Raw genomic sequence first — 14,044 nt, 5'->3', positions numbered from 1 at the left:
AGTATATGATATGACTTCTATTGACAGCATTGTAATGAGTGAGTACTGTATCATGTACTTAATAGCAAGTCAGTCACTAGAAGGCAGTATATCATATGACTTATACTGACAGCATTATAATGAGTGAGTACTGTATCATGTACTTAATAACAAGTCATTCACTAGAAGGCAGTATATGATATGACTTCTATTGACAGCATTGTAATGAGTGAGTACTGTATCATGTACTTAATAGCAAGTCAGTCACTAGAAGACAGTATATGATATGACTTTTATTGACAGCATTGTAATGAGTGAGTACTGTATCATGTACTTAATAACAAGTCATTCACTAGAAGGCAGTATATCATATGACTTATACTGACAGCATTATAAACTAGGGAGTGATATTCATCTGTGGCCAAATGCATCATTGAAAAACACTACTGTCAAAAATTTAACCACCACTGGCCCAGACCTTTTTTTATTGTTGTGTTGAATATATTTAAATGCATTTGAGATGGAAGATTCATAACCCAAAATAGTTGCTGTTAAGACTCAAGTTGCAGGACAAAATGCCTGGCCATTGGCCCTAAACAACAACTCTGATAGAGTATGAATGCTTTCAACATGTATCAAAATCAATTTTAGTCATACAGGGTAAAATTCCTTGCCACTGGCCGTTATCCTGGCCACTGGCCTTTAAGGACAACTTTGATAGAGATTGCATGCTTAAATTAATGCTGCTCATACAGGATACAAGTTCAGGCCACTGGCCCTTAAGGATAGTCCAAATAGTTTGAATGTTTTTTTAAATTAAAATCAAAACTTGTACTGGGTGAAATTCCTGACCACTGGCCAGATAAGCTGAGATAAACAACACTTCCTCATTATAATGTTGTTGATAAGAGTCAATCCTTAAAATAAGACCAACTTATAATGAATTACATTATTCCTAAATTCAATATTATGTAGTAAAATGAGGTCCATAATCTTATAAGAAATGTGTTATACTAAAGGGCATTATAGTGAATGTGTTTTAATAAAGGGCATTATAGTGAATGTGTGTTATTATAAAGGGCATTATAATGAATGTGTGTTATAATAAAGGGCATTATAGTGAATGTGTGTTATTATAAAGGGCATTATAGTGAATGTGTGTTATTATAAAGGGCATTATAGTGAATGTGTGTTATTATAAAGGGCATTATAGTGAATGTGTTATAATAAAGGGCATTATAGTGAATGTGTTATAATAAAGGGCATTATAGTGAATGTGTGTTATAATAAAAGGGCTTTTAGATAGAGAAGGTGCGGGTTGGGGTTGTTAGTACAAGTTGAACTTTTGTGCTCAGAACTTTTCGTGAATACAGAGCTGTTATCAAGTAAATGAATGAATATGTAATAAGACTTGTTCGTTATATCACACCTGTCATTTATTTTAGGCTACAGCCAGATCAGCTCCAGACAGAGAGAAAGAAATCAACAACCTTGTGAGTACTCTCTTATCTATATACATAAGTGTCCTGTTAACATGGTGTTTTATATTCAAAGTGTGTACATAAAATGTTAAATATAATTCACATTCAGTTGTTTGCTATGGATATAAAGTGTTTTTAAAAATGACTCCTCAGTATTACAGCATTTATAAATTACATCTTTATTATAATGCAAATTTGATTACACACAATTATTTCTTGTTATCATTTTTGTTTAAACATTGCTGATGGAGACAGTGTTTTGTAAAGAGTCAGAAACTTGCAACAATGTTTGGGAGCTGAATTTTAATCTTTTTCATCAAACAACAGAATATTTGTAAATTCCATGTATGTTTAGACAATTCCTTTTTTTACAACCATCTTAAAGAAACAGTACTTAAGATCATAATTTGATAAAATTAATTTGTTTCAAATCAGCAGTTACTGTTAAATGAAATATGATTTTTAGATATTTTGCAAAACCTTTGGCACTATTTGTTTAAGTAATTTGACAAATTAACTTTTATGCAAACATTATGTCAGTTTCAGACCATTTTATTTCAAGGTGGTCTCTAAAACCTCATGGCTGCTTATTATCATCAGGTTCCTGGGATTTACACAGACTGAGAACAGAAAATTATTAGAAATTTTATTAGAAATTTAAAGTCAGTTTTCAGATATTGATCAGAGACTGTCCTTGTCCTTGTAATGACATTCAGTACATGTATAATTATTATTGATATTCAGTACATGTATAATTGTTAATGATAACCAGTACATGTATAATTATTAAAGATATTCAGTACATGTATAATTATTATTGATATTCAGTACATTTATAATTATTAATGATATCCAGTACATGTATAATTAATAATGATATTCAGTACATGTATAATTATTAATGATATCCAGTACATATATAATTATTAATGACATCCAGTACATGTATAATAATGATATTCAGTACATGTATAATTATTAATGATATTCAGTACATGTATAATTATTAATGATATCCAATACATGCATAATTATAAGTGATATTCATTACATGTATAATTGTTAATGACATTCAGTACATGTATAATTATGATGACATTTAATACATGTATAATTTGTAATGACATTAAATACATGTATAATTGTTAATGATATCCAGTACATATATAATTAATAATGATATTCAGTACATGTATAATTATTAATGATATTCAGTACATGTATAATTATTAATGATATTCAATACATGTATAATTATTAATGGTATTCAGTACATGTTTAGTTATTATGAACAAAACTGTCAATGTACTGTTTGTCCTTGAATGGGAATGTCTGAATCTCTGCAAAGCTGAAAATTCATAGTTGACACTATTATAAATATTTTATGAAGAATACATTTCAATACAAACAGGAATTGGCTATCTGAACTCTTACTTAACCTGCCTTTCCAATCAAATTCACCATGTCTACCCTCCCGCCATCCCCTCTTGTTTCACTAATTCACCATAGCAACAGTTCTAGGATTGTTTCAAAAAAAGCAATATGAGCTCATGTTCGGAAAATCATTATACACAAATTTTTGATGATTCAGCAGAAATGATTTTAGGCTTTTAATATATGTCGGTTTGGTGTCCAAGGGAACTCTGTATTGAACAGTTGTTTCGGGTACACCTAATGAAATTCATTTGTTGTACAATGGATCATTTGGACAAAAATAATTTTGCATTGCTAAAGTTAGCAGATAGGGAGATGTAGACATCACTTTCTTGTATTGATGTTACCTACAGTGTACACAGTGTATTGACCATATTTTATTCAATCTGGTGGAGGGTGCTGTTCAGTGTAGTAGTTTAGTGATCTAGGCTTGTGAAATCTGTCTCTAGTTGTATTTCTGTCACCAATGGACCCCTTTCACAATATATGTTTTGGACGATTTACCATTCCTGTTATTGATTGCTAAAAATCAAACCGAGGCTATTGCTGCTGGGTAAATATTCTTTATATTGATTTGGAATTGGAGATCTTTGTGGTCAAGTCTGAATAATATCATGACTTTGTGTCCATAGTGTTGGTATGAGCATTCAGATTATATAGATCTGTAACAATAATAATTAATTTAATAATAACAAGATGCCTGCAGAATTATTTTGGGGTGGGAGCGGTGGGGTGGAAGTGGAGACATTATGGTAAGCTATTAAGTTTTCTAGTTTCATGTTTTTGAGGGGGAATAACATTATTTTTATAGTTTGGGTAATTTATTTTAAAATAACATGATACTATAGTTTCGGTAACGTAATTTAAAATAACATTACTCAATAGTTTCGGTATTTAATTTAATAAAACATTCTTTTGATTTGGTATTTAATTTTAAAATAACATTCTGTTGTTTTTATTATTTTGTTTAAAATAACATTATTCTGTTGTTTTACAGTGCAGGGTATACTTTTTCCTGCAAATTAGGGTGTAGGTACGCGAAACTTGCATAGCCATGTCAGTGCTTACACTAATCAGATTTGAAATTTCTTTTAATTGCCTGAAGGTTAAACACTGTAAATCCTTTTGGCTGTAATCGATGTTTTTCTGTATACTGACAATTTGATTGTAACTCTCCCAGCAATGAGTACCTCATTAGGAATTTTGAGATTTTGCGAGATAACCAGAGATCATTGTCTCAGGTTTTGTGAAACTGGTCAGTTGTAAATTTGACTAACCTGCATTTCAATCCTGGATTCATTCAGGCCAATTTGTGAATTAGGTTTCTATTCCTGAGGGATTTACTGTAGGTGGGGAACATCATGTGTCAAAATTATTCATGTCTGTTACCCAAAAGCACAGTGCAGCAAGGCCTGACTCGACCTTTATGACCTTGAGATTATCCTGTGTAGTTGGGTGTACTTGAGTGGATGCTATATAGCCGCCAGTGGAAAATGGTCAATCCACTGTTGGAGTAATATCTACAATTTTATTTTAAAGTTGTTTAAAATTTGTATATGATACATTATGGCATAGATAGTAGAGAAGACAATGTAGACAATGTTCCAAAGAGCTCTTGCTTATTTAAATGGACACCTGTTTTTTTTTCAGATGGATGCTGGTTAATTTTACTTGCAGTAATTTAGCTTTGGGATAATATTTTCGTCCTGAGTTCTTCAGCTGCTTTAGTCTTTAAACATATAAAACAAAGGTCCTTTTTTATATATCATGTTAGTCCAGATGCTGTGCATCATGGCAGTTTTGACCGTCAGTGTATGTTTTCTGGAGATTTATTTACACTGTTTTTATTTTTTTTTTAATACTTTTAAGAAGACTAAAGTAGTGTTATAAAATCAGATGAATGTTTTATTGACAGTTATTTTATCTTTATAAAATCCACACATTTGAATGAGTATAGATAGTCACCTGGACTTGTATTGAATTTTCCTTATATTGTTGTATTATGTTTTTACAACTGACCTTGTGAATGATTGGTAATTCTTATCAAATTCTTACAATTTTTGCTATTTCGGTCAGTTGTAGACGTCCAAGCTTGCAGTTGACTCAGTTATGCAGGGATAGATTTTGAAGTTATGCTTGCATATAGCTTGGAAAGTAAGAAGCTTCTTATAAATTGAAAGATACTTATTTTTGTTTCCAAAAATATACAAGTTATCATAAATTCAAATTGGTATTGTTCAGGCATGCAGAAGTATTGTTACTGTTATTAGCATTGTGTATAAAATATAAAAGCTATGAAATTCTCAATTTAATTACATTCATGGCCCTAAATTTACTATAAGTGCCACTTCGATAGTAATAAAATGGGGTTCTTGTTCATAAATTGCATCACTAGTGTTAAATTCCATAATGCCTATGGCATAGTGTCCATACTCTTCTACCAAATATAGATTGTATTACTAATATTAGTAACAAACATTTTAGTCTTCAAAAAAATTCTCAGAATTTTGAGACCCACTCTCAGATCATTTTTATGTCAGATGCAACTAAAATTTGATTAGAATTGATGAGTAATCTCCCTTGGATATCTCGTTGATGGTAATACTTGAAACAATAGTACAAAATGCTTTAATTTTTAAAAAAATTAAAAGCACAGTAATTTCTTCATTATTGTTTCAAATGTTGATATAAATTCTCTAGTGACATTGAAAGAAAAAGAGTTTTAAATATTTAGATATTATTTAGAGTAGTAGGTTCAGTATCAATTGGATCTTTTGTTTAGTATCCTTCAGAGTCCTCAGTATCAATTATATCTTTTGTTATTTAGTATACTTCAGTCCTCGTATCCATTAGATCTTTTGCTATTTAGTATCCTTCAGAGTCCTCAGTATCAGTTAGATCTTTTGTTGTTTAGTATCCTTCAGAGTCCTCAGTATCAATTAGATCTTGTTATTTAGTATCCTTCAGAGTCCTCAGTATCAGTTAGATCTATTGTTATTTAGTATCCTTCAGAGTCCTCAGTATCCATTAGATCTTTTGTTATTTAGTATCCTTCAGACTCCTTAGTATCCATTAGATCTTTTATTATTTAGTATCTTCAGAGTCCTCAGTATCAGTTATATCTTTTGTTATTTAGTATCCTTCAGAGTCCTCAGGATTGATTAAATGTTTTGTTATTTAGTATCCTTCAGAGTCCTCAGTATTCTCAATGTATTCAGTCTTGTAGGTCAGGCCAGGTGTTTCCTGATTTGAAGACATGAGTCACAGGGTTAATGCAAGATCATCAGTGATTGGCTAACTGAAAACGCATAGCTTAATTATAATAGAATGATGTAAGATTGTTGCCTGTTCCATGACTTCTTTCAAATAAAGGAAATATAGCACATTGAAAATATTTATAAAAAAAATAGTGTACAGTCAAACTTGTTAAACTTAAATTATATTTACATTATCTTTACAGCTAAAGGATTTGTTAGATGATAAGAGATACATATAAGATGAAATGTTAAATTACGTTTTTCCGATGTGGAGGGAAATTCATTTGATTAAAAGAATTTATATATGCAAGCAAAACTGTTTGTCAGGAGGGCTTGCTAGCATAGCTGCAGGGTCACTTATTGAAAATCTAACTTTTTGTTTGAGGGACCTATCATGTCTTATTATTTATCTCAGCATTTTTAAAATCCGAGTTTTTAGAATTAAAATCAGCCAACAAGTATCTGCCTACAGAATTTTTCAAGTCAGTGAAATTTTAATTTGCTAAAATATGATGACATATTAATGCACTTGACCATATTTTATGTACTTTGTGATAAAATAATTCTGAATTTGCAGCCAAAGAAAAGGTTTAGTAGTGTTAACAATAAGGTATAAATTTGTCTTAGGAAAACCTATAATGGAATTAAAATGTAGACTAATAAGTGACCCTTGCAGTGGAGTACTTGAGGGAATGAATGAGCCTTAATCATGTTACTATCATGTGACTATCATGTGACTTGTGTAATTTGTACCATTTTTGCTCAACATTCATCATGTACTCCCTCCTCATTCCTGACGGCTAGGTTGAGCGAGCTGACTTCAACAACGATCCCTACCTGAAAATCTTTGGGATCACTGTACACTACCAAATGACTGAAGTTCAAGGACGGGTGCTGCCCGCTCCCAAGCTTGAATACGGCGGGAGGGTAGGCGCATTGTTCATCTTGTTCTTTATAGTATTACTTTATATATCTTTCAGTTGTGGATGTTTTTTGTCTGATCAGGAAGACGGCTTTTGTGAAATACTACAATTTCATTGGAACGTTTCTCGATAAAATAAAACTGTATACTTTAAGACCTTTAAAGTGTATAATCTACGGCATCAGATCTTTTATTCAAAGTAGCATGACCAGGTTAAACTAATTTGCATAAAAAGAAAGATCATTGAAATTTTCAAAAATTTAGAAAAGCTGTCTTCTGCTTCAACATGAAATGTCCAAGTTCAGTTTTCTTCAAGCAAGTGACAGATAATTTGAAATAATTTTAAACAGTTTGCTCTGATTGCTGAGGATGTGTTACTGTTTAAGAAAATAGTATTTGTCACTTATTTCAAGAATTCTCTCATATTCAGAAAGTGGCAGCCCTATAGATTCTATTCAGCTTGAAAAGATTAACAATGGCATATTAACACTCAGTTAGAAGAATCTGCTACATCTCTTCCGTGTCCACAAACCTTTAAAACTTTTGGATTTAGATGATTTATTTTGTTACAAAAAGACGGTCATAAATTTATAAGATTTATTTTATGGAATTAATATTTTTTTTTTAAAAAAAATTAAGGTCAAAAAATGATAATAAATGACTACTTTTCTAGATGTAGTGTGTGTAAAGGTATGCAAGTCTTCCAAAAAGTATCCAGGATGAGACACATATTGCTTTGATCTTTTCAAACTTAATGTATATTTATGGGGCAGTGCCATTTGTGAAGATTTTTTTTACACCCCTGATGCTGCCGGGTGTACATTTTGTGGCATAGTTGATTTTATACTGTCTACCACATTTACGGGTCTGTCAGCACAATTAGACCGGTGGTTTAACCACACACATCATCTCCGACACAAATTTTAATATAAGTGTTCTTTTTGTTCCCCCGATTTGCTGATCCTAGGTTCGAAAGGCTAATTTCAACTCGGACCCTTTTCTGCAAACTTTTGGAATCAGCATAATGACGCAGATGGTGGACGTACAGGGAAGGGTCTTGAATCCCCCTAAAATACAGTATGGAGGAAGGGTAAGGTTTCTCATGATGATTAGTGGGTCAGGCTGATGGAACTCGATGGTGCAGTGCCGTGAGGTTCTTTAGCCACATGACCGATTGTTAGTTAGTGAATCTGCTGTGCACTAAAAGCTTCAAGTTGATCCATGCAATTATATCATTCTCTCCACCTACTCCTCCTCCTGTATACTATCCTTGAAATTCATCCTGTGTCACGCCCCTGCCTTCGGACAGTTTAGATTGTTTACATCAGGTCCTGTGTTCATTTGTAAAAAAATGTATAATGTATACAAAATATCAGGGAATAGAGGGCAAAGAGATAGTAATGTTGAATTTTGGGGAAGTGACATACATTCAAGTACACAGGTATAGTCGGCAAGTAACAGGCTGTTAAAGATGTCCCTGGCTTTTATTGTTTAGTTATGTATGTAGCACTGAAATATATTGGTTGGTTTAAACTTAATTATTATGATTGTATAGCGCGTGTGTAGAATTAATAATTGCTACCATTGCTCATTCTCACAAAAGTACAGATAAAAATTGTAAACAGAAAGTCTCTTTTGGGATTCCATATGATGCTCCGTACATCTCAGAATTGTAAATGTCTTACCTGTTTTTAAGATGTATTTTCTAGATTCTGTGATTGGTGATTTGTTTTTGGACTGATAGGTTTCATTGTAACACAGGTAGTAAGCCATTCACAGAATCATTATAAAAAAGTATGAAACAGAAACAGTATGGGGATCCTAGTTATCAGGCAAGCATTCACAGGAATAGAATGGGGATCCTAGTTATCAGGCAAGCATTCACAGGAAGAGAATGGGGATCCTAGTTGTCAGTCAACCATTCACAGGAACAGAATGGGGGTCCTAGTTGTCAGTCAACCATTCACAGGAACAGAATGGGGATCCTAGTTGTCAGTCAACCATTTGCAGAAATGGTGGGGATTAAGTTTCATTTGTCAGTTGACAATTCATGGAAGTAGTATTGGGATCTTAGTTTCATTTGTCTGTCAACCATTCACAGAAACAGTATGGGGTTCCTAGTTGTCTGTCAGCCATTCACAGAAACAGTATGGGGTTCCTAGTTGTCAGTCAACCATTCACAGAAACAGTATGGGGTTCCTAGTTGTCTGTCAACCATTCACAGAAACAGTATGGGGTTCCTAGTTGTCTGTCAACCATTCACAGAAACTGTATGGGGTTCCTAGTTGTCAGTCAACCATTCACAGAAACTGTATGGGGTTCCTAGTTGTCAGTCAACCATTCACAGAAACAGTATGGGGTTCCTAGTTGTCTGTCAACCATTAACAGAAACAGTATGGGGTTCCTAGTTGTCGGTCAACCATTCACAGAAACTGTATGGGGTTCCTAGTTGTCAGTCAACCATTCACAGAAACTGTATGGGGTTCCTAGTTGTCAGTCAACCATTCACAGAAACAGTATGGGGTTCCTAGTTGTCAGTCAACCATTCACAGGAACTGTATGGGGTTCCTAGTTTCTGTTGTTCCTTGACTATTCACAGAAACCATAAAAGGATCCTAATTTATGTTGTACTTTTATCATTCTTAAGATTTCAATTTTCTGACTGTCTTTGAATGGATTTCAATTTTCTGACTTTCTTTGAATGGATTTCAATTTTCTGACTGTCTTTGAATGGATTGTGGATCCGTTTCATTGCACATATGATGTGGTCCATTTCATTGATCAGTATAATTGGATGAATTGAAGAAAGTAAAAAAGAAACACAGTGAAACCCCATTAATCCTGACACTTTTGTTTCCACTCTTTTTGTATTGAGTCCACTACCCACTATCTGCTTAAATAATCAGTCAAACTAGCATACTTTCAAGAAAGCAGACCATGAATGTTATTCTTTAGTCAGCACACCAAAATAATGGTGCCATTTCTTTCATCTTTGACATGAGACACTGAATAATTGATTTATTATAAATGTCTCACTGGACTGTTGAAGAAAGAGATACTCGCTGTAGGGCATGTGACATTTGCTTCTGTTGACTTTCTTTACTTAATGGTATATGGCAAGTTCTAATCATTTTAAACCAAAGTCGTTTTTTTTTTCTTCTGTATTTGTGGAATACCATATATACTTGATTATAGTAAGACTTGATTATAAGTTGACCTCCTCCCCATTTCTCTTTGACCTTAAAAGAATTGGAATGTATTTCACAAGTCTGATCTTTCTATAAGGGGTGATTCATCATCAGTAACTTGCAATTTGGACAAATAAACAAGCCATTTTGGATGGATAGATGGGTGGGTGAGGAATGTACACAAAACCATTGTAAAATAAATGCAATTGAATTACTGAGTGGAATATCATAAATAAATTGACAACTTACATTTTCACCATCTTTATTTAACATAAATCATAGATATACATACTACTTGATATTTTAAATACATTCATTTAATAAATCCATTAATTTGATTATAGGTCACAAAATTTGACAGTCCAGAATGATGAGCCACAGTAATCTATTAATTTGAAACCTCTTTTAAATAAACAGTAAAAGTAAAGTCCACACTTTTGTTGATTCACAGTATCCTATAAATGTCAGTGTCTAATGTCATCTGGTTCAGAGTTCAAGTATTCATCATCTATGTCACCAGTTCTGAATTCGTCAACTGTCATCTGGTTAACGTAAACATTGTCCAACTCTGATATTCTTCTACAGATTCATAAGTCTCTCATTCCTTGTCTATTCTGTCATCTGTAGATGTTTCATTGTCAATCTTGACTCCAACAAAGTTGTTGAAGAGTTCTCTCCATCCCATGGTAGCACTGGAAATGACAGATTTATTAAATGACTTGACCACTGTGTTATACAATTTCCTCTAATGCAGTGCTCGCCCATTCAGAGACTAAATCAAGTCCTGGAGGCTTCAGATTTCCTGCCTTTGTTAATTCTATGGATCCATATTGAATCCAGCTGTGCCACTGATTCCATGTTTGCCTTAAATAGCTTGCTTATACAAGCATCTAATAAGTACAGTATGGACATGGGCATGAAAGCAATCAGAGCATGTTATGTTCAGAGCTGTGGCAACTTCTTTTACAGACTGCATGAAGTGCACTCGAAACATGTCCCTCACAAGCAGTACCTTAGCATTCAACACAGCGCTCTGTCTAGTGTTCCATACTTTCTCAATCCAGACCAAGCTTTGTCTATCCATCCCTTAGGATAACTAGTTACAGCAAGTTCATTTACATCTTTTCAGCATAGTCTTGGGTTTTTTTCAGCATAGTCTTGGGGTTTTTTCCAGCATAGTCTTGGGTTTTAACACCAGTATTGGTTACATTTTTGTGACATTTGCAAAACTTGATACTAAAGTGGAATGTTGTTAATCCTTTCCTGAAATTCGCCATGTCACAAATGGGTGTATTTTTCTGGAATATGAGGGAAGAAAAGGAAATTTTATCAATATTTCAATTGTATGCCAGGTCAAAATCGTCTTGCTTCCTCACATTTATAACCAATAAAAAAAACTTAACACTTTCTCCTCAACATCCTCTGGCAGTTTCTATGCTGTGTGAATGCATTGTCTAAGCGCAGGTCCATGATGTCTCACAAATTGCATCCAGCTGAAGCTTTATATGATTCATCACTGTTAGCCTTGGCAGTAGAAAGGGCCTTCAGTCTAATGAGTTTCAAATGACTATGCTCATCACTGTTAGCCTTGGCAGTAGAAAGGGCCTTCAATCTAATGGATTTCAAATGACTGTATGCCCATCACTGTTAGCCTTGGCAGCAGAAAGGGCCTTCAGTCTAATGAATTTCAAATGACTGTATGCTCATCACTGTTATCCTTGGCAGTAGAAAGGGCCTCCAGTCTAAAGGATTTCTAATGACTGTATGCCCATCACTGTTAGCCTTACCAGTAGAATGGTCCTTCAATCTAATGAATTTCAAATGACTATGCTCATCACTGTTAGCCTTGGCAGTAGAAAGGGCCTTCAGTCTAATGAATTTCTGACTGTATGACCATCACTGTTAGCCTTGGCAGTAGAAAGGGCCTTCAGTCTAATGAATTTCTGACTGTATGACCATCACTGTTAGCTTTGCCAGTAGAAAGGGCCTTCAATCTAATGGATTTCAAATGACTATGCTGATCACTATTAGCCTTGGCAGTAGAAAGGGCCTTCAATCTAATGAATTTCTGACTGTATGCCCATCACTGTTAGCCTTGCCAGTAGAAAGGGCCTTCAGTTTAATGGATTTCAAATGACTATGCACATCACTGTTAGCCTTGGCGGTAGAAAGGGCCTTCAGTCTGATCAATTTCTGACTATGCCCATCACTGTTAGCCTTGCCAGTAGAAAGGGCCTTTAATTTAATGGATTTCAAATGACTGTATGCTCATCACTGTTAGCCTTGGCAGTAGAAAGGGCCTCCAGTCTAAAGGATTTCTAATGACTGTATGCCCATTACTGTTAGCCTTGCCAGTAGAAAGGGCCTTCAATCTAATGGATTTCTGACTATGCCCATCACTGTTAGCCTTGCCAGTAGAAAGGACCTTCAGTCTAATGGATTTCTAGTGACTGTATGCTCATCACTGTTAGCCTTAGCAGCAGAAAGGGCCTTTAATCTAATAGATTTCAGATGACTGTATGCCCATTTTGCATAAAGGCTTTTCCTTGTATTTTCTTAAGATGTTTGGCACTATCACCTATAATTGGCTTTTTGTGTGCCAGTCTGTACCCGTTTCTTGACATACCATTCTGCAGTGTTAACTGTTAAGTTTCTCCTGCAAAGTCCACCACTTTTTACCTAAAAATGCTCCGTCATAAAAATTACATTGTCTTTCCCCATATAGATGAAACTGTCAAAGTATAACCATTCAGGATGAATAATATCTAAGCAACCCAGTAACTGACAGAACACTGATACTTCACAAACTTGGACCATTATTTATGTAAAGACTGAACTCAGGCTCTAAGCGACATTTATCGCTGCAACTGAGCAGATTTAAATTGTGTGGAGGGAGTTTGAATAAGCTTCCACAGTTAACTGACTTAAATATCCAATTCACAGCATGATCAAAAGGATTGTCCACTGGGAAAACAAAGCAGCCTTTACAAGCTTAAAGAAAATTTCATATGCATCAAATTAGCTACTCAATCAATAGTAAATGGGGAAAAACAAAGCAAGTACTTCTAAAATCTATGGTATTATGGTCATCTGCATCAAATTAGCTACTCTGTCAATGGGAAATGGGGGAAAAACAAAGCAAGTACTTCTAAAATCTATGGGATTATGGTCATGTGCATCAAATTAGCTACTCGGTCAATGGGAAATGGGGGAAAAACAAAGCAAGTACTTCTAAAATCTATGGGATTATGGTCATGTGCATCAAATTAGCTACTCTATCAATAGTAAATGGGGAAAAACAAAGCAAGTACTTCTAAAATCTATGGGATTATGGTCATGTGCATCAAATTAGCTACTCTATCAATGGGAAGTGGGGAAAAACAAAGCAAGTACTTCTAAAATCTATGGGATTATGGTCATCTGCATCAACTTAGCTACTCTATCAATGGGAAATGTGGAAAAACAAAGCAAGTACTTCTAAAATCTATGGGATTATAGTCTTGATTTTAAAAATATTTGGTATGTTACAATTTTAAGCCGACACCTCTTTTGCATGAATCTAGTTATTAGTAAACACATGACTTATAAGCATGTATATATTATATGTTAACATTAACCATAGTGATGTAAACTTGGAAAAAATTCAATATGGACAGATTTCTAGTCAGGGATGGCCAACTGCTAGATAGCTGAATGACATTAAGATGTAATGAAACAAAGAAATTGTGTGATTATCACAAAATGGTTAATATATGCATTTACACTTGTACAACACTTGCCATT

The 14,044-nt window shown here is 34.0% G+C and overlaps 1 protein-coding gene across 14 annotated transcripts in view; it reads left to right on the top strand.

Moving 5' to 3' along the window:
- The window catches only part of LOC149774690 (protein argonaute-2-like), a 129,764-nt gene that overhangs the window by 76,845 nt on the left and 38,875 nt on the right, over positions 1-14,044 (top strand). For 9 of the 14 annotated variants that reach the window (XM_089944789.1, XM_089944785.1, XM_089944788.1 and 6 more), the window contains 2 exons: positions 1,425-1,472; positions 6,956-7,078. In XM_089944789.1, the coding sequence (XP_089800915.1) occupies positions 1,425-1,472; positions 6,956-7,078 (171 nt within the window). Of the gene's footprint in view, positions 1-1,424; positions 1,473-6,955; positions 7,079-8,040; positions 8,164-14,044 lie in introns of all 14 variants that reach the window. The other 5 variants (XM_089944786.1, XM_089944779.1, XM_089944782.1 and 2 more) reach the window with 1 other exon arrangement.

The sequence above is a fragment of the Sinohyriopsis cumingii genome, unplaced genomic scaffold, assembly GCF_028554795.1.
Source record: "Sinohyriopsis cumingii isolate HCF-2022 unplaced genomic scaffold, ASM2855479v2 utg000160l, whole genome shotgun sequence".
Lineage (NCBI taxonomy): Eukaryota > Metazoa > Mollusca > Bivalvia > Unionida > Unionidae > Sinohyriopsis > Sinohyriopsis cumingii.
Note: the sequence above shows the minus strand (reverse complement) of the source record. Positions and strands in the feature narration are given on the sequence as shown.